General features: G+C 41.5%; 1 protein-coding gene across 1 annotated transcript in view; it reads left to right on the forward strand.

Annotated features, from left to right (window-relative positions):
- Positions 1 to 17467, forward strand: part of rgs6 (regulator of G protein signaling 6) — a 161790-nt gene extending 144323 nt beyond the window's left edge. Inside the window, exons 12-18 of the mRNA XM_036976254.1 lie at positions 3712 to 3773; positions 8686 to 8796; positions 10841 to 10966; positions 14109 to 14295; positions 15048 to 15137; positions 16379 to 16438; positions 16582 to 17467. Coding sequence (XP_036832149.1) covers positions 3712 to 3773; positions 8686 to 8796; positions 10841 to 10966; positions 14109 to 14295; positions 15048 to 15137; positions 16379 to 16438; positions 16582 to 16632 — 687 coding nt within the window. The 3' untranslated portion in view covers positions 16633 to 17467. The remainder of the gene's footprint in view (positions 1 to 3711; positions 3774 to 8685; positions 8797 to 10840; positions 10967 to 14108; positions 14296 to 15047; positions 15138 to 16378; positions 16439 to 16581) is intronic.
- The last annotated feature ends 8391 nt before the right edge of the window (positions 17468 to 25858 follow it).

Consider the following 25858-nt stretch of genomic DNA (forward strand, 5'->3'; position numbering starts at 1 on the left):
TTATATTATATGTTCTATTAGATGGTGGTAGTTGTATTACATGTTCTATTAGATGGTGGTAGTTCTATTAGATGGTGGTAGTTATATTATATGTTCTATTAGATGGTGGTAGTTGTATTATATGTTCTATTAGATGGTGGTAGTTATATTATATGTTCTATTAGATGGTGGTAGTTATATTATATGTTCTATTAGATGGTGGTAGTTGTATTATATGTTCTATTAGATGGTTGTAGTTATATTAGATGTTCTATTAGATGGTGGTAGTTATATTATATGTTCTATTAGATGGTGGTAGTTATATTATATGTTCTATTAGATGGTGGTAGTTATATTATATGTTCTATTAGATGGTGGTAGTTATATTATATGTTCTATTAGATGGTGGTAGTTGTATTATATGTTCTATTAGATGTTCTATTAGATGGTGGTAGTTATATTATATGTTCTATTAGATGGTGGTAGTTATATTATATGTTCTATTAGATGGTGGTAGTTATATTATATGTTTTATTAGATGTTCTATTAGATGGTGGTAGTTATATTATATGTTCTATTAGATGGTGGTAGTTATATTATATGTTCTATTAGATGGTGGTAGTTATATTATATGTTCTATTAGATGGTGGTAGTTATATTATATGTTTTATTAGATGTTCTATTAGATGGTTGTAGTTATATTAGATGTTCTATTAGATGGTGGTAGTTATATTATATGTTCTATTAGATGGTGGTAGTTATATTATATGTTTTATTAGATGGTGGTAGTTATATTATATGTTCTATTAGATGGTGGTAGTTGTATTATATGTTCTATTAGATGGTGGTAGTTGTATTATATGTTCTATTAGATGGTGGTAGTTATATTATATGTTCTATTAGATGGTGGTAGTTATATTATATGTTCTATTAGATGGTGGTAGTTATATTATATGTTTTATTAGATGTTCTATTAGATGGTGGTAGTTCTATTAGATGGTGGTAGTTATATTATATGTTTTATTAGATGGTGGTAGTTATATTATATGTTCTATTAGATGGTGGTAGTTATATTATATGTTCTATTAGATGGTGGTAGTTGTATTATATGTTTTATTAGATGGTGGTAGTTGTATTATATGTTTTATTATATGTTCTATTAGATGGTGGTAGTTATATTATATGTTCTATTAGATGGTGGTAGTTGTATTATATGTTCTATTAGATGGTGGTAGTTGTATTATATGTTCTATTAGATGGTGGTAGTTATATTATATGTTCTATTAGATGGTTGTAGTTATATTATATGTTCTATTAGATGGTGGTAGTTGTATTATATGTTTTATTAGATGGTGGTAGTTATATTATATGTTCTATTAGATGGTGGTAGTTATATTATATGTTGTATTAGATGGTGGTAGTTGTATTATATGTTTTATTAGATGTTCTATTAGATGGTGGTAGTTCTATTAGATGGTGGTAGTTGTATTATATGTTCTATTAGATGGTGGTAGTTATATTATATGTTCTATTAGATGGTGGTAGTTATATTATATGTTCTATTAGATGGTGGTAGTTGTATTATATGTTCTATTAGATGGTGGTAGTTGTATTATATGTTTTATTAGATGTTCTATTAGATGGTGGTAGTTATATTATATGTTCTATTAGATGGTGGTAGTTGTATTATATGTTTTATTAGATGTTCTATTAGATGGTGGTAGTTCTATTAGATGGTGGTAGTTGTATTATATGTTCTATTAGATGGTGGTAGTTATATTATATGTTCTATTAGATGGTGGTAGTTATATTATATGTTCTATTAGATGGTGGTAGTTGTATTATATGTTCTATTAGATGGTGGTAGTTGTATTATATGTTTTATTAGATGGTGGTAGTTGTATTATATGTTTTATTAGATGTTCTATTAGATGGTGGTAGTTATATTATATGTTCTATTAGATGGTGGTAGTTGTATTATATGTTTTATTAGATGTTCTATTAGATGGTGGTAGTTATATTATATGTTCTATTAGATGGTGGTAGTTGTATTATATGTTCTATTAGATGTTCTATTAGATGGTGGTAGTTATATTATATGTTCTATTAGATGGTGGTAGTTATATTATATGTTCTATTAGATGGTGGTAGTTGTATTATATGTTCTATTAGATGGTGGTAGTTATATTATATGTTCTATTAGATGGTGGTAGTTGTATTATATGTTCTATTAGATGTTCTATTAGATGGTGGTAGTTATATTATATGTTCTATTAGATGGTGGTAGTTGTATTATATGTTCTATTAGATGTTCTATTAGATGGTGGTAGTTATATTATATGTTCTATTAGATGGTGGTAGTTATATTATATGTTCTATTAGATGGTGGTAGTTGTATTATATGTTCTATTAGATGTTCTATTAGATGGTGGTAGTTATATTATATGTTCTATTAGATGGTGGTAGTTGTATTATATGTTCTATTAGATGGTGGTAGTTATATTATATGTTTTATTAGATGGTGGTAGTTCTATTATATGTTCTATTAGATGGTGGTAGTTGTATTATATGTTCTATTAGATGGTGGTAGTTATATTATATGTTCTATTAGATGGTGGTAGTTATATTATATGTTCTATTAGATGGTGGTAGTTGTATTATATGTTCTATTAGATGGTGGTAGTTATATTATATGTTTTATTAGATGGTGGTAGTTATATTATATGTTCTATTAGATGGTGGTAGTTATATTATATGTTCTATTAGATGGTGGTAGTTATATTATATGTTCTATTAGATGGTGGTAGTTATATTATATGTTCTATTAGATGGTGGTAGTTGTATTATATGTTCTATTAGATGTTCTATTAGATGGTGGTAGTTATATTATATGTTCTATTAGATGGTGGTAGTTGTATTATATGTTCTATTAGATGGTGGTAGTTATATTATATGTTCTATTAGATGGTGGTAGTTATATTATATGTTCTATTAGATGGTGGTAGTTATATTAGATGTTCTATTAGATGGTGGTAGTTATATTATATGTTCTATTAGATGGTGGTAGTTATATTATATGTTCTATTAGATGGTGGTAGTTCTATTATATGTTCTATTAGATGGTGGTAGTTATATTATATGTTCTATTAGATGGTGGTAGTTATATTATATGTTCTATTAGATGGTGGTAGTTGTATTAGATGGTGGTAGTTCTATTAGATGGTGGTAGTTGTATTATATGTTCTATTAGATGGTGGTAGTTCTATTAGATGGTGGTAGTTCTATTAGATGGTGGTAGTTGTATTATATGTTCTATTAGATGGTGGTAGTTATATTATATGTTATATTAGATGGTGGTAGTTATATTATATGTTCTATTAGATGGTGGTAGTTATATTATATGTTCTATTAGATGGTGGTAGTTATATTATATGTTCTATTAGATGGTGGTAGTTGTATTATATGTTCTATTAGATGGTGGTAGTTATATTATATGTTCTATTAGATGGTGGTAGTTCTATTAGATGTTCTATTAGATGTTGAATCTGATATTATATTTTCTATTAGATGGTGGTAGTTATATTGGACAGTGTACCCATCAATCCTGTGGAACATTGTTGACAGCCACAGCTCTCAGAAGACCATATCTCTGAGTTTATCGATTAGAAACCAGTTTTAATGGTAATAATTGAATATTGATTTGTATTGTTTCTCCTCCTCGTCCCTGTTCAGATTGTGTTTCTGAACAGCCAGTTGGACCGACACTGTATAAAGGTTTCTAAAGTCGCTGAGAGGTAGGTATGAGCAAAGCTCCACCATCTCCCCTCTTAAAGTAAATCCTTTCACTTTGACCTTGATAAATCAACACATACATATTGTATCAACCGGTGTGGAATTCCAGAGCTCTGAATAGAAGAAACCACCCCCCCTCCATTCCTCTGTACACCTCCAACCCCGGTCTCTCTTGAGCCTTTGGCTCAGTAGCCTCACTAGCCCAGTCTCTCTTGAGCCTTCGGCTCAGTAGCCTCACTAGCCCAGTCTCTCTTGAGCCTTTGGCTCAGTAGCCTCACTAGCCCAGTCTCTCTTGAGCCTTTGGCTCAGTAGCCTCACTAGCCCAGTCTCTCTTGAGCCTTCGGCTCAGTAGCCTCACTAGCCCAGTCTCCCTTGAGCCTTTGGCTCAGTAGCCTCACTAGCCCAGTCTCTCTTGAGCCTTCGGCTCAGTAGCCTCACTAGCCCAGTCTCTCTTGAGCCTTCGGCTCAGTAGCCTCACTAGCCCAGTCTCTCTTGAGCCTTTGGCTCAGTAGCCTCACTAGCCCAGTCCATGCAGCTTCCCAGTTAATCATAGATCTGCAGTGCAGTGTTGTTAGCTTACAGCACCAGCACAGAGACTGTGATTACTCCATCAGGTCGGCTGGTGGGTGACATTTGACCCTAGCCATAGAGCTGGGGATGATTGGGGGCTCAGCCTTAGGTAAAAGGTCAAGGGACGAGGTACAGGCTGAAGGGCAGGACTGAAGTGGTTTATGGTTTCCGAATGTGACCATCTACCAGGGATTGTGTGTGTGTGCGTGTGTGCGTGTGTGTGTGTGTGTGTGTGTGTGTGTGTGTGTGTGTGTGTGTGTGTGTGTGTGTGTGTGTGTGTGTGTGTGTGTGTGTGTGTGTGTGTGTGTGTGTTGGCTTGTATTAATATCCTAATGGGTACCGGAAATCCCCCAAAGTCCCCACGAGGATAGTAAAACAAGGAAAATGATCCCCAAGAGGACAAAGGTTATTTTAGACTTAGAGGTTTAGGTTTAATGTTAGGGATAGAATTAGGGTTAGGTATAGGGTTAAGGGGTTAGGGAAAAAATCATTTTGAATGGAAATAAATTTGAGGTTTTCTAAGAATTCCTTTAAAGAGCTCATGGCCAGTTGTCACTATGGTGATGCAGGTAGGGTGTTTGAAACTGGGATTGCACTGTGGTGGACACCTCTGTTGGCTCACCTGTTTCCACCTAAACTACTGTTGGCTCACCAGTTTCCACCTAAACTACTGTTGGCTCACCAGTTTCCACCTAAACTACTGTTGGCTCACCAGTTTCCACCTAAACTACTGTTGGCTCACCAGTTTCCACCTAAACTACTGTTGGCTCACCAGTTTCCACCTAATCTACTGTTGGCTCACCAGTTTCCACCTAATCTACTGTTGGCTCACCAGTTTCCACCTAATCTACTGTTGGCTCACCAGTTTCCACCTAAACTACTGTTGGCTCACCTGTTTCCACCTAAACTACTGTTGGCTCACCTGTTTCCACCTAAACTACTGTTGGCTCACCTGTTTCCACCTAAACTACTGTTGGCTCACCTGTTTCCACCTAAACTACTGTTGGCTCACCAGTTTCCACCTAATCTACTGTTGGCTCACCAGTTTCCACCTAAACTACTGTTGGCTCACCAGTTTCCACCTAAACTACTGTTGGCTCACCAGTTTCCACCTAATCTACTGTTGGCTCACCAGTTTCCACCTAAACTACTGTTGGCTCACCAGTTTCCACCTAAACTACTGTTGGCTCACCAGTTTCCACCTAAACTACTGTTGGCTCACCAGTTTCCACCTAATCTACTGTTGGCTCACCAGTTTCCACCTAAACTACTGTTGGCTCACCAGTTTCCACCTAATCTACTGTTGGCTCACCAGTTTCCACCTAATCTACTGTTGGCTCACCAGTTTCCACCTAAACTACTGTTGGCTCACCAGTTTCCACCTAAACTACTGTTGGCTCACCATTTTCCACCTAAACTACTGTTGGCTCACCAGTTTCCACCTAAACTACTGTTGGCTCACCAGTTTCCACCTAAACTACTGTTGGCTCACCAGTTTCCACCTAAACTACTGTTGGCTCACCAGTTTCCACCTAAACTACTGTTGGCTCACCATTTTCCACCTAAACTACTGTTGGCTCACCATTTTCCACCTAATCTACTGTTGGCTCACCAGTTTCCACCTAATCTACTGTTGGCTCACCAGTTTCCACCTAATCTACTGTTGGCTCACCATTTTCCACCTAAACTACTGTTGGCTCACCAGTTTCCACCTAATCTACTGTTGGCTCACCATTTTCCACCTAAACTGCTGTTGGCTCACCAGTTTCCACCTAAACTACTGTTGGCTCACCAGTTTCCACCTAAACTACTGTTGGCTCACCAGTTTCCACCTAAACTACTGTTGGCTCACCATTTTCCACCTAAACTACTGTTGGCTCACCATTTTCCACCTAATCTACTGTTGGCTCACCATTTTCCACCTAATCAAATCAAATCAAATTTATTTATATAGCCCTTCGTACATCAGCTGATATCTCAAAGTGCTGTACAGAAACCCGGCCTAAAACCCCAAACAGCAAGCAATGCAGGTGTAGAAGCACGGTGGCTAGGAAAAACTCCCTAGAAAGGCCAAAACCTAGGAAGAAACCTAGAGAGGAACCAGGCTATGTGGGGTGGCCAGTCCTCTTCTGGCTGTGCCGGGTGGAGATTATAACAGAACATGGCCAAGATGTTCAAATGTTCATAAATGACCAGCATGGTCGAATAATAATAAGGCAGAACAGTTGAAACTGGAGCAGCAGCACGGTCAGGTGGACTGGGGACAGCAAGGAGTCATCATGTCAGGTAGTCCTGGGGCATGGTCCTAGGGCTCAGGTCAGTTGAAACTGGAGCAGCAGCACGGCCAGGTGGACTGGGGACAGCAAGGAGTCATCATGTCAGGTAGTCCTGGGGCATGGTCCTAGGGCTCAGGTCCTCCGAGAGAGAAAGAAAGAGAGAAGGAGAGAATTAGAGAACGCACACTTAGATTCACACAGGACACCGAATAGGACAGGAGAGGTACTCCAGATTTAACAAACTGACCCTAGCCCCCCGACACATAAACTACTGCAGCATAAATACTGGAGGCTGAGACAGGAGGGGTCAGGAGACACTGTGGCCCCATCCGAGGACACCCCCGGACAGGGCCAAACAGGAAGGATATAACCCCACCCACTTTGCCAAAGCACAGCCCCCACACCACTAGAGGGATATCTTCAACCACCAACTTACCATCCTGAGACAAGGCTGAGTATAGCCCACAAAGACCTCCGCCACGGCACAACCCAAGGGGGGGGGGGGCGCCAACCCAGACAGGATGACCACATCAGTGAATCAACCCACTCAGGTGACGCACCCCCTCCAGGGACAGCATGAGAGAGCCCCAGTAAGCCAGTGACTCAGCCCCTGTAATAGGGTTAGAGGCAGAGAATCCCAGTGGAAAGAGGGGAACCGGCCAGGCAGAGACAGCAAGGGCGGTTCGTTGCTCCAGAGCCTTTCCGTTCACCTTCCCACCCCTGGGCCAGACTACACTCAATCATATGACCCACTGAAGAGATGAGTCTTCAGTAGAGACTTAAAGGTTGAGACCGAGTTTGCGTCTCTGACATGGGTAGGCAGACCGTTCCATAAAAATGGAGCTCTATAGGAGAAAGCCCTGCCTCCAGCTGTTTGCTTAGAAATTCTAGGGACAATTAGGAGGCCTGCGTCTTATGACCGTAGCGTACGTGTAGGTATGTACGGCAGGACCAAATCAGAGAGATAGGTAGGAGCAAGCCCATGTAATGCTTTGTAGGTTAGCAGTAAAACCTTGAAATCAGCCCTTGCTTTGACAGGAAGCCAGTGTAGAGAGGCTAGCATTAATTTTTCTGCATCATTTTTGGACAGAAAGTTTCTGATTTTTGCAATGTTACGTAGATGGAAAAAAGCTGTCCTTGAAATGGTCTTGATATGTTCTTCAAAAGAGAGATCAGGGTCCAGAGTAACGCCAAGGTCCTTCACAGTTTTATTTGAGACGAGTGTACAACCATTAAGATTAATTGTCAGATTCAACAGAAGATCTCTTTGTTTCTTGGGACCTAGAACAAGCATCTCTGTTTTGTCCGAGTTTAAAAGTAGAACGTTTGCAGCCATCCACTTCCTTATGTCTGAAACACATGCTTCTAGCAAGGGCAATTTTGGGGCTTCACCATGTTTCATTGAAATGTACAGCTGTGTGTCATCCGCATAGCAGTGAAAGTTAACATTGTGTTTTCGAATAACATCCCCAAGAGGTAAAATATATAGTGAAAACAATAGTGGTCCTAAAACGGAACCTTGAGGAACACCGAAATCTACTGTTGGCTCACCATTTTCCACCTAATCTACTGCTGGCTCACTAGTTTCCACCTAAACTACTGTTGGCTCACCATTTTCCACCTAAACTACTGTTGGCTCACCATCTTCCACCTAAACTACTGTTGGCTCACTAGTTTACAGCTAAACTACTGTTGGCTCACTAGTTTACAGCTAAACTACTGTTGGCTCACCAGTTTCCACCTAAACTACTGTTGGCTCACCATTTTCCACCTAAACTACTGTTGGCTCACTAGTTCACAGCTAAACTACTGTTGGCTCACCAGTTTCCACCTAAACTACTGTTGGCTCACCAGTTTCCACCTATTTTGTTAATATATTTTTTTATTTAACCTTTATTTAACCAGGCAAGTCAGTTAAGAAAAAATTCTTATTTACATTGACTGCCTCCCCCGACCAAACCCGGACGATGCTGGGCAAATTATGCGGGCCTAGAACTGATATCTGACTGATCGTGTGTCAGTCTTCACAATGTCCATCTCTGACTATTGTCTGTTGTGTTGCTTTCAGTCTAATGAGTTACACAGAGCAGTACCAGGAGTATGACCCGTTTGTGATGTCACCAGAACCTTCCAACCCCTGGACCAGTGACGACCTCTCATTCTGGGACCTGGAAGCCAGGTGAGAATCACAGCGCCTACAATCAAGTAAGGTCTTGTAAAAAGGTATTTGATTGCAGGGTTGCAAAGGCATCAACTACAGAAGGAAACACCCAAACTCACTGGAAATAGACTTCCCAGGGACTGAAGCTTTTCCCTATTCTAGCCCACATCCTTTTCAATCAACCCACAGTCAACCACTCACTGCAAAATCAACCTCGAAGACCGAATGGAACACAGGGCAAAGACAAGCTATCGTCCTATATCCTTCCTATATAGTGCCTACAAAGAACCAGAGTTACAGCTATCTATCTCGCCTATGCTGTGTCTCACATAATCCCCTTTAGATTTAGAAATGACCGAAGGGCAATGACCTCCTATCGTCCTTATATTATTATTAAATACAGATATGACGGATATCTTCAGGGCTAGACGACGCTGTTACCCAGCACTGTGTAGTTCTTCTGGAACCCTTGAGGTTAATCAACCCAGACACCCAATCATTGTGTCTAATGTAGCTTCATAATCTGGATGAATGTATTAATTATATTGAGTAGAGGTTAGGGAAATGTCCTGCAGAGATTTAAATGATATGGTGTCATGGTGAACGCTGCCATTAGAGCAGCGTTCACCTGCTGCTGTGACTTTCTACTACAGGGAAGTAGAAACATTGTGCTGTCAATGTTTCTACTTCCCTGTCACCACTTGTCCAACGTCGTGTGGTGTTCGAGACTGTTTGAGACCGTTTGATGCTGTTCGAGACTGTTTGATGCTGTTTGAGACTGTTTGAGACCGTTTGAGACTGTTTGATGCTGTTTGAGACCGTTTGAGACTGTTTGAGACTGTTTGAGACTGTTTGATGCTGTTTGAGACTGTTTGATGCTGTTTGAGACTGTTTGATGCTGTTTGAGACCTATTGAGACTGTTTGAGACTGTTTGATGCTGTTTGAGACCTATTGAGACTGTTTGAGACTGTTTGATGCTGTTTGAGACCTATTGAGACCGTTTGAGACCGTTTGAGACTGTTTGATGCTGTTTGAGACTGTTTGATGCTGTTTGAGACTGTTTGAGACTGTTTGATGCTGTTTGAGACTGTTTGATGCTGTTTGAGACTGTTTGATGCTGTTTGAGACTGTTTGATACTGTTTGAGACTGTTTGATGCTGTTTGAGACTGTTTAATACTGTTTGAGACTGTTTGATGTCGTTTGAGACTGTTTCAGACTGTTTGATACTGTTTGAGACCGTTTGAGACTGTTTGAGACTGTTTGATGCTGTTTGAGACTGTTTGAGACTGTTTAAGACTGTTTAAGACTGTTTAAGACTGTTTGAGACTGTTTGAGACTGTTTAATGCTGTTTGAGACTGTTTGAGACTGTTTGATGCTGTTTGAGACTGTTTGATGCTGTTTGAGACCGTTTGAGACTGTTTGAGACTGTTTGAGACTGTTTGATGCTGTTTGAGACTGTTTTATGCTGTTTGAGACTGTTCGAGACTGTTTGATATCAAAGTATTACATTTTTTGAGACTGTTTGAGACTGTTTAATGCTGTTTGAGACTGTTTGAGACTGTTTGATGCTGTTTGAGACTGTTTGATGCTGTTTGAGACCGTTTGAGACCGTTTGAGACTGTTTGATGCTGTTTGAGACTGTTTGATGCTGTTTGAGACTGTTTTATGCTGTTTGAGACCGTTTGAGACTGTTTGAGACTGTTTGATGCTGTTTGAGACTGTTTGAGACTGTGTGAGACTGTTTAAGACTTTTTAAGACTGTTTAAGACTGTTTGAGACTGTTTGAGACTGTTTGAGACTGTTTAATGCTGTTTGAGACTGTTTGAGACTGTTTGATGCTGTTTGAGACTGTTTGATGCTGTTTGAGACCGTTTGAGACCGTTTGAGACTGTTTGATGCTGTTTGAGACTGTTTGATGCTGTTTGAGACTGTTTTATGCTGTTTGAGACTGTTCGAGACTGTTTGATATCAAAGTATTACATTTTTCTATCTCTTTTTTTCTATATTTTGATGTTTCATGAATTCTAACTTTCTCTCCCTCTCCCCTCCCTCCCCTCAGTAAGGACCCCAGTCAACAGAGGGTGAGGAAGTGGGGTTTCTCTCTAGATGAAGCTCTGAAGGATCCGGCAGGACGAGACCAGTTCCTCAAGTTCCTGGAATCAGAGTTCAGCTCAGAGAACCTACAGTGAGTCACACATAATTCCCCGTCCTCCTTTTATCCCGTGTTTCCTAATTTTCTCTAATCCTTCCTCATTTCCTCTGAGTTCAGAGTTCAGGGAAACTACAGTAAGACACAGAACACTCCTCTCCTCTCATCCTTTCCTTATTTCCTCTCCTTTCCCTCCCTTCTCTTCCCCATCTCCTCCTTCCATCCCTCTTCCTCTCCCATCACCTGATCCCTTAGCTTCAACCCATCCCTTCATTTTCTCCTTCTTCAACCTCTTTCCTCATCCTCTTCCATCCATCCATCCTCCACTAACTCCATCTTTACCCTTCATCCCCTACCTCTTTCCTCATCCTCTTCCATCCATCCTCCACTACCTCCATCTTTACCCTTCATCCCCTACCTCTTTCCTCATCCTCTTCCATCCATCCTCCACTACCTCCATCTTTACCCTTCATCCCCTACCTCTTTCCTCATCCTCTTCCATCCATCCTCCACTACCTCCATTTTTGCCCTTCATCTCCTACCTCTTTCCTCATCCTCGTCCTCTTCCATCCTCCACTACCTCCATCTTTACCCTTCATCTCCTACCTCTTTCCTCATCCTCATCCTCTTCCCTCCATCCCCCGGCTACCTCCATCTTTACCCTTCATCTCCTACCTCTTTCCTCATCCTCGTCCTCTTCCATCCATCCTCCACTACCTCCATCTCCTACCTCTTTCCTCATCCTCGTCCTCTTCCATCCATCCTCCACTACCTCCATCTCCTACCTCTTTCCTCATCCTCATCCTCTTCCATCCATCCCCCGGCTACCTCCATCCCCTACCTCTTTCCTCATCCTCTTCCATCCATCCCCTGGCTACCTCCATCTCCTACCTCTTTCCTCATCCTCGTCCTCTTCCATCCATCCCCCGGCTACCTCCATCTCCTACCTCTTTCCTCATCCTCTTCCATCCATCCTCCACTACCTCCATCTCCTACCTCTTTCCTCATCCTCGTCCTCTTCCATCCATCCCCCGGCTACCTCCATCTTTACCCTTCATCTCCTACCTCTTTCCTCATCCTCGTCCTCTTCCATCCATCCCCTGGCTACCTCCATCTCCTACCTCTTTCCTCATCCTCGTCCTCTTCCATCCATCCCCCGGCTACCTTCATCTCCTACCTCTTTCCTCGTCCTCTTCCATCCATCCTCCACTACCTCCATCTCCTACCTCTTTCCTCATCCTCGTCCTCTTCCATCCATCCCCCGGCTACCTCTATCTCCTACCTCTTTCCTCATCCTCTTCCATCCATCCCCGGCTACCTCCATCTCCTACCTCTTTCCTCATCCTCTTCCATCCATCCTCCACTACCTCCATCTCCTACCTCTTTCCTCATCCTCTTCCATCCATCCCCCGGCTACCTCCATCTCCTACCTCTTTCCTCATCCTCTTCCATCCATCCCCCGGCTACCTCCATCTCCTACCTCTTTCCTTTCCTCTGCCCATCCCTCTGTTTGAAAGTTAACCTCATTACCTCTACCCTGTATGTGAGTATGTGTGTCCCCTGAAGGCATGTTCTGATGAAGGGCTCTACTAAAGACGATAACAGGGTGGTGGACTGGACAGATAACCGAGGTCACTGGGACCTTGGGGCTACTTAGGACGGACAGACGGACACACACCCTTATCTCTCTCCACTATCTCACCCTCTATCCAATCCACCTCTTTAATTACGTTGCTTTTATGGTGTTCTGAAAGGTTGGTGCTATAGTGTAATATTATGTAACCCCTATACAGGTTCTGGTTGGTGCTATAGTGTAATATTATGTAACCCCTATACAGGTTCTGGTTGGTACTGTAGTGTAATATTATGTAACCCCTATACAGGTTCTGGTTGGTGCTGTAATATTATGTAACCCCTATACAGGTTCTGGTTGGTGCTGTAATATTATGTAACCCCTATACAGGTTCTGGTTGGTGCTGTAATATTATGTAACCCCTATACAGGTTCTGGTTGGTGCTGTAATAATGTGTAACCCCTATACAGGTTCTGGTTGGTACTGTAGTGTAATATTATGTAACCCCTATACAGGTTCTGGTTGGTACTGTAGTGTAATATTATGTAACCCCTATACAGGTTCTGGTTGGTGCTGTAGTGTAATATTATGTAACCCCTATACAGGTTCTGGTTGGTGCTGTAGTGTAATATTATGTAACCCCTATACAGGTTCTGGTTGGTGCTGTAATAAGGTGTAACCCCTATACAGGTTCTGGTTGGTGCTATAGTGTAATATTATGTAACCCCTATACAGGTTATGGTTGGTGCTGTAATAAGGTGTAACCCCTATACAGGTTCTGGTTGGTGCTGTAGTGTAATATTATGTAACCCCTATACAGGTTCTGGTTGGTGCTGTAATAAGGTGTAACCCCTATACAGGTTCTGGTTGGTGCTGTAGTGTAATATTATGTAACCCCTATTCAGGTTCTGGTTGGTGCTGTAATAATGTGTAACCCCTATACAGGTTCTGGTTGGTGCTGTAATAATGTGTAACCCCTATACAGGTTCTGGTTGGTGCTATAGTGTAATATTATGTAACCCCTATACAGGTTCTGGTTGGTGCTGTAATAATGTGTAACCCCTATACAGGTTCTGGTTGGTGCTATAGTGTAATATTATGTAACCCCTATACAGGTTCTGGTTGGTGCTGTAATAAGGTGTAACCCCTATACAGGTTCTGGTTGGTGCTGTAATATTATGCAACCCCTATACAGGTTCTGGTTGGTGCTGTAATATTATGTAACCCCTATACAGGTTCTGGTTGGTGCTGTAGTGTAATATAATGTAACCCCTATACAGGTTCTGGTTGGTGCTGTAATAATGTGTAACCCCTATACAGGTTCTGGTTGGTGCTATAGTGTAATATTATGTAACCCCTATACAGGTTCTGGTTGGTGCTGTAATAATGTGTAACCCCTATACAGGTTCTGGTTGGTGCTGTAATAATGTGTAACCCCTATACAGGTTCTGGTTGGTGCTGTAATAAGGTGTAACCCCTATACAGGTTCTGGTTGGTGCTGTAATATTATGTAACCCCTATACAGGTTCTGGTTGGTGCTGTAATAAGGTGTAACCCCTATACAGGTTCTGGTTGGTGCTGTAATAAGGTGTAACCCCTATACAGGTTCTGGTTGGCGGTGCAGGATCTGAAGAGGCAGCCCCTGGAGAACGTGGCAGAGCGGGCTCAGGAGATCTGGACAGAGTTTCTGGCAGAAGGCGCTTCCAGCTCCATCAACCTGGACTCACACAGCTACGAACGCACCAGCGCCAACCTTAAAGACCCGGGACGATACAGCTACGAAGACGCACAGGTGAATTATATTATAGACAGAAAGACCGCTAAGAAGTTGCAGAGGTACATTATATTACAAACAGACAGACAGACAGACAGACAGACAGACAGACAGACAGACAGGTAGAAAGAGGGAGGGACACAGGAAGGGGAGGAGGTAGAAAGAGGGAGGGACACAGGAAGGGAGATTGAAAGAGGGAGGGACACAGGGAGATTGAAAGAGGGAGGGACACAGGAAGGGAGATTGAAAGAGGGAGGGACACAGGAAGGGAGATTGAAAGAGGGAGGGACACAGGAAGGGAGATTGAAAGAGGGAGGGACACAGGAAGGGAGATTTAAAGAGGGAGGGACACAGGAAGGGAGATTGAAAGAGGGAGGGACACAGGAAGGGAGATTGAAAGAGGGAGGGACACAGGAAGGGAGATTGAAAGAGGGAGGGACACAGGAAGGGAGATTTAAAGAGGGAGGGACACAGGAAGGGAGATTGAAAGAGGGAGGGACACAGGAAGGGAGATTGAAAGAGGGAGGGACACAGGAAGGGAGATTGAAAGAGGGAGGGACACAGGAAGGGAGATTGAAAGAGGGAGGGACACAGGGAGATTGAAAGAGGGAGGGACACAGGAAGGGAGATTTAAAGAGGGAGGGACACAGGAAGGGAGATTGAAAGAGGGAGGGACACAGGGAGATTGAAAGACTACGTAAAGCCTGCAGAAACAAACATACAGCTAAAACACACAATGATCTCTGTCTCCTCCCTTTCGCCTGTTTCAGGACCACATCTATAAGCTGATGAAGAGTGACAGCTACACACGGTACCTGCGCTCCAACGCTTACCAGGAGCTGCTGATGGCCTGGAAGAAGGTGTGTGTGAGTCTGGGCTAGTATCCTTCTGCCTGGGGAAGACTGGACTTAGACACCTGTCCTCAGTATCCAAGATAGTGAAGTGCTGCCCTCTGTTGGAGATTTCCAGGGTCTGCAGTCAGTGACTTGGTAAACTACTGTTGAGTCTGAACCAGTGATATCATACTGTTTAGTCTGAACCAGTGATATCATACTGTTTAGTCTGAACCAGTGATATCATACTGTTTAGTCTGAACCAGTGATATCATACTGTTTAGTCTGAACCAGTGATATCATACTGTTTAGTCTGAACCAGTGATATCATACTGTTTAGTCTGAACCAGTGATATCATACTGTTTAGTCTGAACCAGTGATATCATACTGTTTAGTCTGAACCAGTGATATCATACTGTTTAGTCTGAACCAGTGATATCACACTGTTTAGTCTGAACCAGTGATATCATACTGTTTAGTCTGAACCAGTGATATCACACTGTTTAGTCTGAACCAGTGATATCATACTGTTTAGTCTGAACCAGTGATATCACACTGTTTAGTCTGAACCAGTGATATCACACTGTTTAGTCTGAACCAGTGATATCACACTGTTTAGTCTGAACCAGTGATATCACACTGTTTAGTCTGAACCAGTGATATCATACTGTTTAGTCTGAACCAGTGATATCATACTGTTTAGTCTGAACCAGTGATATCATACTGTTTAGTCTGAACCAGTGATATCATACTGTTTAGTCTGAACCAGTGATATCATACTGTTTAGTCTGAACCAGTGATATCATACTGTTTAGTCTGAACCAGTGATATCACACTGTTTAGTCTGAACCAGTGATATCACACTGTTTAGTCTGAACCAGTGATATCATACTGTTTAGTCTGAACCAGTGATATCATACTGTTTAGTCTGAACCAGTGATATCATACTGTTTAGTCTGAACCAGTGATATCATACTGTTTAGTCTGAACCAGTGATATCATACTGTTTAGTCTGAACCAGTGATATCATACTGTTTAGTCTGAACCAGTGATATCATACTGTTTAGTCTGAACCAGTGATATCACACTGTTTAGTCTGAACCAGTGATATCATACTGTTTAGTCTGAACCAGTGATATCATACTGTTTAGTCTGAACCAGTGATATCATACTGTTTAGTCTGAACCAGTGATATCATACTGTTTAGTCTTCTTTACATTGTTTTCAACCAAGCTCCCTTCTCTTCCCATGATGCTTTGTGCCCCAGCCTGAGACGGAGCAGCAGCAGGGAAGACGCACCTCTCTGGAGAAGTTTACACGCAGCGTGGTCAGTTGCTCTACTTCCTGTTTCCTGTCTGTCTGTCTGTCATCCATCTACACATAGAGATGAATTTGACCACAACTTTGTTACAAAACGTCTAATCTGAAACCAACAAGGAAACCATCATACTAATTCCCTCCTCTCTTCAGGGCAAGTCACTGACGGGCAAACGGCTGACAGGCCTGATGCAGTCGTCCTGACCAGGCCTGGGGCTGGAGTAAGACAGCCATGCCCAGATGATCTGCTCTGCTGTGGGGAGAGGGCTAGATGTTGATGCTGAGAGGCCTAACTGGGGCCTGGACACAACGTCATCTACATAACTGACTCCAGATCAGTTCCCTGAGCTCCAGTGGAGGACAGACAGCATGCAATAGGTCACCTAGATCTGATACGGGGACAGTGCTGTCTTTGTCTTTTTCTCAAATGTCACTCTATTCCCTATATAGTGTACTACTTTTGACCAGAGCCCTATTTTGACTAGTTTGTCCATAGGGCTCTGGTCAAAAGGTGTGCACTATAAAGGGAATAGAGTGACATTTGGGAGGTACATATTGTGTAGTCTATCGACATATAACTCTATCCAATACTCTCTGTCTTACTTAGGTTCCTTTAATCGATTCTAGAACCAAATGGAATGTTATATAACTCTATCCAATACACTCTGTCTCACTTAGGTTCCTTGAATCGATTCTAGAACCAAATGGAATGTCATATAACTCTGCCTGCTACTCTCTGTCTCTCTTAGGTTCCTTTAATCGATTCTAGAACCAAATGGAATGTCATATAACTCTGCCTGCTACTCTCTGTCTCTCTTAGGTTCCTTTAATCGATTCTAGAACCAAATGGAATGTCATATAACTCTGCCTGCTACTCTCTGTCTCTCTTAGGTTCCTTTAATCGATTCTAGAACCAAATAGAATGTCAGACTTGTTCTACTCTAGCTCGGCTTATATTACTACAGTATAATAGCTTATTGTAACGATTACACAACTCTTTTGTTCAATGACAGAAACATTAAAATGCTTAAAACTTGGAGCACTTTGACTGACGTTATAATGGGATTTAGAATGAGTCCACTCACTGGGGACTGCCTACGGAGCATTCAGAAAGTATTCAGACTCATTCACTTTTTCCACATTTTGTTACGTTACAGCTGTACTCTAAAACGGATGTAATTGTTTGTTTTTTCCCTCTCATCAATCTACCTACAATAACCCACAATGACAAAGCAAAAACAGGTTTTTAAGAAATTTTTGCTAATTTTATTACAAATAAAATATCAAGGACATTCGCTTTGTCATTACGGGCTGTTGTGTCTCGATTGATGAGGTAAAAAACATGTATTTAATCAATTTTAGAATAAGGCTGTGAAAAACGTGAAGGGGTCTGAAAAGTTTCCGAATGCTCCGTATATGGAAGTACATGGGAGGGAGAGGGGGGAAGAATAGAACATATTGATTGAAAACATGTTTGGAAAATCTGTTAGGCTTTTCAGCCTTGATGTTATAAAGACATGCAGACTTTTTTAATTGAAGCACATTGTTATATGGGGGAACATGACCTTCTTAACATTCCAAGTTTGCGTCACAAAATGGCACCCTTATTCTCTATAGCGCAGTCCTTCTGGACCAGCTCCCTATCAGTCCTGGTCAAAAGTAGTGCATTAAATAGGGGATAGGGTGCAATTTGGGACGCTGACCCCACATTCCATCCGAGCCCACCTCTGTCGGGGTACAGGGCCCCCGAAAAAGCTCTCTTATATGGGAACGATGACATACTGTGTTAGGACGGTTGAGTATAACAGTATATGTGGACAGCATTTTACACAGTAATTGTAAATTATATACAGTATCATAATAAATCAAAAAGAAGGACAATGACACAAATACAGCTGATGTTTATCGATGTTTTGCATAAATAGCTTGTTTTTCAGACTTCACTGAAATCAATCTGTACGCGATTTTGTCCGGCTACCCACCTTCAAAGTGAATGTTCCCATGTTCGCGGAGAAACTACATTCACAATAAACACTGCATGTGTCGTCTCAATCCGCAACTACCTTAAAATGGTGCATGTTGCAGACCAAGCGCGTTTGCATTGAATCTTGGCCATTGAATGCATAGGGATGGGCTGCCACCTAGTGGTTGAGATAAGAAGTGCAGCTCCAAGGGGCCAAGGTTCCGGTCTATAGAGCCCCACAGTGGAGGTGTCATAATACCATAAAACCTAGCAGTCAAACAGGGAAATGATTCCAATCTTTTTTCCTCCATTCATTTTCCCCATAGGGGATTTCAGAAACAGTTAAAATAAGGGCTGTGTTTTGTGTACTTTTGCCGTGGCATGAGGTTTTGATTACCATGTAAATCTGTCTCAAACAAGTTGACTTTTATCAATATATTCGGGCTCTATTTACTCTCAGATTTGAAAATGATAATTAGCATCAAAGTAGACATCATGCAAAACTACAAATCCCTGCAAGCTCCTGCACGTCATCTCTAGCTGACACCTTTGCTAACAGTTATTGTGTCAATTTAAACCGGAGTTTTCATCCGGTTTATAGAGACCAACATCAGGGTTGGATCTGGTTTATAGAGACCAACATCAGGGTTTCATCCGGTTTATAGAGACCAACATCAGGGTTGGATCCGGTTTATAGAGACCAACATCAGGGTTTCATCCGGTTTATAGAGACCAACATCAGGGTTGGATCCGGTTTATAGAGACCAACATCAGGGTTGGATCTGGTTTATAGAGACCAACATCAGGGTTTCATCCGGTTTATAGAGACCAACATCAGGGTTTCATCCGGTTTATAGAGACCAACATCAGGGTTTCATCCGGTTTATAGAGACCAACATCAGGGTTTCATCCGGTTTATAGAGACCAACATCAGGGTTGGATCTGGTTTATACAGACCAACATCAGGGTTGGATCTGGTTTATAGAGACCAACATCAGGGTTGGATCCGGTTTATACAGACCAACATCAGGGTTGGATCTGGTTTATAGAGACCAACATCAGGGTTTCATCCGGTTTATAGAGACCAACATCAGGGTTTCATCCGGTTTATAGAGACCAACATCAGGGTTTCATCCGGTTTATAGAGACCAACATCAGGGTTTCATCCGGTTTATAGAGACCAACATCAGGGTTTCATCCGGTTTATAGAGACCAACATCAGGGTTTCATCCGGTTTATAGAGACCAACATCAGGGTTTCATCCGGTTTATAGAGACCAACATCAGGGTTTCATCCGGTTTATAGAGACCAACATCAGGGTTTCATCCGGTTTATAGAGACCAACATCAGGGTTGGATCTGGTTCATAGAGACCAACATCAGGGTTGGATCTGGTTCATAGAGACCAAGGTCAGGGTTGGAGCTGATTTATACAGACCAACATCAGGGTTTCATCTGGTTTATAGAGACCAACATCAGGGTTGGATCTGGTTTATAGAGGCCAACATCAGGGTTGGATCTGGTTTATAGAGGCCAACATCAGGGTTGGATCTGGTTTATAGAGGCCAACATCAGGGTTGGATCTGGTTTATAGAGGCCAACATCAGGGTTGGATCTGGTTTATAGAGGCCAACATCAGGGTTGGATCTGGTTTATAGAGGCCAACATCAGGGTTGGATCTGGTTTATAGAGACCGACATCAGGGTTTCATCCGGTTTATACAGACCAACATCAGGGTTTCATCCGGTTTATAGAGGCCAACATCAGGGTTTCATCCGGTTTATACAGACCGACATCAGGGTTTCATCCGGTTTATAGAGTCCAACATCAGGGTTGGATCCGGTTTATACAGACCAACATCAGGGTTGGATCTGGTTTATAGAGGCCAACATCAGGGTTGGATCTGGTTTATAGAGGCCAACATCAGGGTTGGATCTGGTTTATAGAGACCAACATCAGGGTTTCATCCGGTTTATAGAGACCAACATCAGGGTTGGATCTGGTTTATAGAGACCAACATCAGGGTTTCATCCGGTTTATAGAGACCGACATCAGGGTTTCATCCGGTTTATACAGACCAACATCAGGGTTTCATCCGGTTTATAGAGACCAACATCAGGGTTTCATCCGGTTTATACAGACCAACATCAGGGTTTCATCCGGTTTATAGAGACCGACATCAGGGTTTCATCCGGTTTATAGAGGCCAACATCAGGGTTTCATCCGGTTTATAGAGTCCAACATCAGGGTTGAATCTGGTTCATAGAGACCAACATCAGGGTTGGATCTGGTTTATAGAGACCAACATCAGGGTTGCATCTGGTTTATAGAGACTAGACTGTAGATGTTATAGCCTGTAGATGTTATAGCCTGTAGATGTTATAGCCTGTAGATGTTATAGCCTGTAGATGTTATAGCCTGCATAGTTCTTGCACTCCAAATTGAAAAGTTAGACACATCTTTACACTGTAGCCATTCTGGCAGATGCTCTCCAGAGCAACGTACAAGGACCACGTTCAACAAAGCAAGGTGAAACTATTTAAAAGCACAGCCATCTCATGTAAACCCTCAAAGTCGAGTGTCTGAAGTGTCTGGAGCAAGGTTTTAACTTCTGAGTATAACGCAAACCAGTTAAAACTAATTAATTGTCAGGGGGTAAGTAAGGACTTCTTCAAAATCTTTATTTCAACACAAAAACAAACACAAACTTTCAACAAAGTACCCAAAACGGACACAGTATGATATCCATATAAAATCGATGGTCTCCGAACTAAAACAAAATTATATTGACACATATATTTCTTGGAGTGGGAAGTTGGCATGGTGATATAAACAGGAAGACATGTTGTTAAAATGTCTGACATGAGGGGGGAAGAATAAGGAAAACATTAAAATGTTATTGACATCATGGATGCATCTCAAATGGTACACTTCCTTAAATACATTACCGGGCAAAACCTTTAGAAAACCTACTCATTAAAGGGTTTTTCTTTATTTTTTACTATTTTCTACATTGTATAATAATATTGAAGACATCAAAACGATGTAATAACACGTATGGAATCATGTAGTAACCAAAAAAGTGTTAAACAAATAAAAATACATAATACAAATACAGATTCTTCAAATAGCCACCGTTTGCTTTGATGACAGCTTTGTACACTCTTGGCATTCTCTCAACCAGCTTCATGAGATAGTCACCTGGAATGCATTTAAATGTGACAAGGTAGGGCTGGTATACAGAAGATAGCCCTATTTGGTAAAAGACCAAGTCCATTTTATGGCAAGAACAGCTCAAATAAGTAAAAGAGAAATGACAGTCCATCATTAGTTTAAGACATGAAGGTCAGTCAATATGGAACATTTCAAGAACTTTGAAAGTTTATTCAAGTGCAGTTGCAAAAACCATCAAGCGCTATGATGAAACTGGCTATACAGTTGAAATGTGTCCTTTGGTCTGGTGTCCAAATTGGAGATTTTTGGTTCCAACCGCTGTGTCTTTGTGAGACGCGGTGTGGGGGAACAGATGATCTCCGCATGTGTATTTCCCACCGTGAAGCATGGAGGAGGAGGTGTTAATGGTGTGGGGGTGCTTTGCTGGTGACACTGTCTGTGATTTATTTAGAATTCAAGGCACACTTAACCAGCATGGCTACCACAGCATTCTGCAGCGATGTGCCATCCCATCTGGTTTGGGCTTTGTGGGACTATCACTTGTTTTTCAACGGAACAATGACCCAACACACCTCCATGCTGTGTAAGAGCTATTTGACCAAGATGGAGAGTGATGGAGTGCAGCATCAGATGACCTGGCCTCCACAATCCCCCGACCTCAACCAAATTGAGATGGTTTGGCATGTTGGACTGCAGAGTGAAGGAAAAGCAGCCAACAAGTGCTCAGCATATGTGGGAACTCCTTCAAGACAGTTGGAAAAGCATTCCAGGTGAAGCTGGTTGAGAGAATGCCAAGAGTGTGCAAAGCTGTCGTCAAGGCAAAGGGTGGCTATTTGAAGATTCTCAAAAACAAAATATATTTTGATTTGTTTAACACTTTATTGGTTACTACATGAGTTACTACATGTGTTATTTCATAGTTTTGATGTCTTCACTATTATTCTACAATATTGTAGAAAATAGTAAAAAATAAAGAAAAACACTTGAATGAGTAGGTGTTCTCAAACTTTTGGCCACGGTAGTGTATGGGTACAGTGGTGTATGGGCCGCGGCGGTCTAAGGGCCACGGCGGCGTATGGGCCACAGCGGCGTACGGGCCACGGCGGCGTGCGGGCCATGGCAGCGTATGGGCCATAGTAGAGCACTACACAAGGAATAGGATACCATTTGGGAAGTAAGCCCACACATTTACTTTACTTCATGATTGTCTGTGGAGAAACAATATAACATGTTTTTAAAAAAAGCACAAAACAAAATAAGAAAATTGCTTGTAAGACATTTCCAGCCGTGACACTGTAATTAGTTTTTGCATTAAATACTATATATATATATATATTTTTTAACAACATCGCTAAAACATCTTCAGGTCTTCTGCCACTATATTTCAGGATTGTATTTCGGGCTATAGGTTTCCTTCAGGGTTCTTCAAATCTATCCAATAGTCCTATAAGAAATCTATCCTATAAGAAATCTATCCAATAGTCCTATAAGAAATCTATCCAATAGTCCTATAAGAAATCTATCCAATAGTCCTATTAGAAATATATCCAATAGTCCTATAAGAAATCTATACGAAATATACAGTATATTACCTGTGTTCAGTGCAATCTATTAACATATTGTTGACATAGAAGAACCGGAATCAACATAGAAGAACCTGAATCATTTTAGAAATCATTTGGAGTTTTACATGAAATGTTTTGGAATGATATGCAAAGTGGAAGGGAAGCCTATAAAACAAGTTGACATTTACTAAATACATCAAATAAATATGTTCAATAACTGACTGAAACGTGGAGGATGTGAGGTATCCTACACACCAGCTGAATGATAACGATGTGCTATTGACTGACTGAAACGTGGAGGATGTGAGGTATCCTACACACCAGCTGAATGATAACGATGTACTATTGACTGACTGAAACGTGGAGGATGTGAGGTATCCTACACACCAGCTGAATGATAACGATGTACTATTGACTGACTGAAACGTGGAGGATGTGAGGTATCCTACACACCAGCTGAATGATAACGATGTACTATTGACTGACTGAAACGTGGAGGATGTGAGGTATCCTACACACCAGCTGAATGATAACGATGTACTATTGACTGACTGAAACGTGGAGGATGTGAGGTATCCTACACACCAGCTGAATGATAACGATGTACTATTGACTGACTGAAACGTGGAGGATGTGAGGTATCCTACACACCAGCTGAATGATAACGATGTACTATTGACTGACTGAAACGTGGAGGATGTGAGGTATCCTACACACCAGCTGAATGATAACGATGTACTATTGACTGACTGAAACGTGGAGGATGTGAGGTATCCTACACACCAGCTGAATGATAACGATGTACTATTGACTGACTGAAACGTGGAGGATGTGAGGTATCCTACACACCAGCTGAATGATAATGATGTACTATTGACTGACTGAAACGTGGAGGATGTGAGGTATCCTACACACCAGCTGAATGATAACGATGTACTATTGACTGACTGAAACGTGGAGGATGTGAGGTATCCTACACACCAGCTGAATGATAACGATGTACTATTGACTGACTGAAACGTGGAGGATGTGAGGTATCCTACACACCAGCTGAATGATAATGATGTACTATTGACTGACTGAAACGTGGCGGATGTGAGGTATCCTACACACCAGCTGAATGATAACGATGTGCTATTGACTGACTGAAACGTGGTGGTAGAGCTACGAGGTGTGTATGTTGTGTATGTTCTTGACCATGTAAGTGTGAATACAGCGCCTTCAGAAAGTATTCACACCCCTTGACTTTTTCCACGTTTTTGTTGTGTTACAGCCTGAATTTAAAATGGATTACATTTAGATTTTGTGTCACTGGCCTACACACAATACCCCATAATTTTAAATGTAACCTTTATTTAACTAGGGAAGTCAGTTAAGAACAAATTCTTATTTACAATGACAGCCTATCCCGGCCAAACCCGGACGACGCCGGGCCAATTAGGCACCGCCCTATGGGACTCCCGATCACGGCCGGTTGTGATACAGCCTGGAATGGAACCAGGGTCTGTAGTGACACATCTAGCACTTAGATGCAGGGCCTTAGACCACTGAACCAGGGTCTGTAGTGACGCCTCTAGCACTGAGATGCAGGGCCTTAGACCACTGAACCAGGGTCTGTAGTGACACCTCTAGCACTGAGATGCAGGGCCTTAGACCACTGAACCAGGGTCTGTAGTGACACCTCTAGCACTGAGATGCAGGGCCTTAGACCACTGAACCAGGGTCTGTAGTGACGCCTCTAGCACTGAGATGCAGGGCCTTAGACCACTGAACCAGGGTCTGTAGTGACACCTCTAGCACTGAGATGCAGGGCCTTAGACCACTGAACCAGGGTCTGTAGTGACACCTCTAGCACTGTTTTAAGATATTTTGACAAATGAATAAAAAAAAGAAAAGCTGAAATGTCTCGAGTCTATAAGTATTCAACCCCTTTGTTATGGCAAGCCTAAATAAGTTCAGGAGTAAAATGTTGCTTAACAAGTCACACAATAAGTTGCATGGACTCGCTCTGTGTGCACTAATATTGTTTAACATAATTTTTTTAATGACGACCTCATACTCCACACGTACAGATAATTGTTCGAGCAGTGAATTTGAAACACAAAGACCGGGGAGGTTTTCCAATGCCTCGCAAAGAAGAGCACCTATTGGTAGTTACACTTTGAATGGTGTATCATTACAGCCTGTCACTGCAAAGATACAGGCGTCTTTCATTACTCAGTTTCTTACCTTAACTCAGTTGCCGGAGAGGAAGAAAACCGAGCAGGGAATTCACCATGAGGCCAATGGTGACTTTAAAAAAAGTTACAGAGTTTAATAGCTGTGATAGGAGAAAACTGAGGATGGATCAGCAGCATTGTAGTCACTCCATAATACTAACCTCAATGACAGAGTGAAAAGAACGAAGTCCGTGCAGAATATAAATATTCCAAAACATGCATCCTGTTTGCAACAAGGCACTAAAGTAATACTGCAACAAATGTGTCAAAGCAATTAACTATATGTACTGAACACAGAGCTTTATGTTTGGGGCAAATCCAACACAACACATCACCATTTTCAAGCATGGTGGTGGCTGCATCCTGTTATGGGTATGCTTGTCATCAGCAAGAACTAGGGAGGTTTTATTTTTATAAAAAGAAATGGCAAAATCCTAGAGGAAAACCTGGTTCAGTCTTCTTTTTCAGCAGGACTATAAACCTAAAACACAAGGCCAAATATACACTGGA

Source organism: Oncorhynchus mykiss, chromosome 4, assembly GCF_013265735.2.
Source record: "Oncorhynchus mykiss isolate Arlee chromosome 4, USDA_OmykA_1.1, whole genome shotgun sequence".
NCBI lineage: Eukaryota > Metazoa > Chordata > Actinopteri > Salmoniformes > Salmonidae > Oncorhynchus > Oncorhynchus mykiss.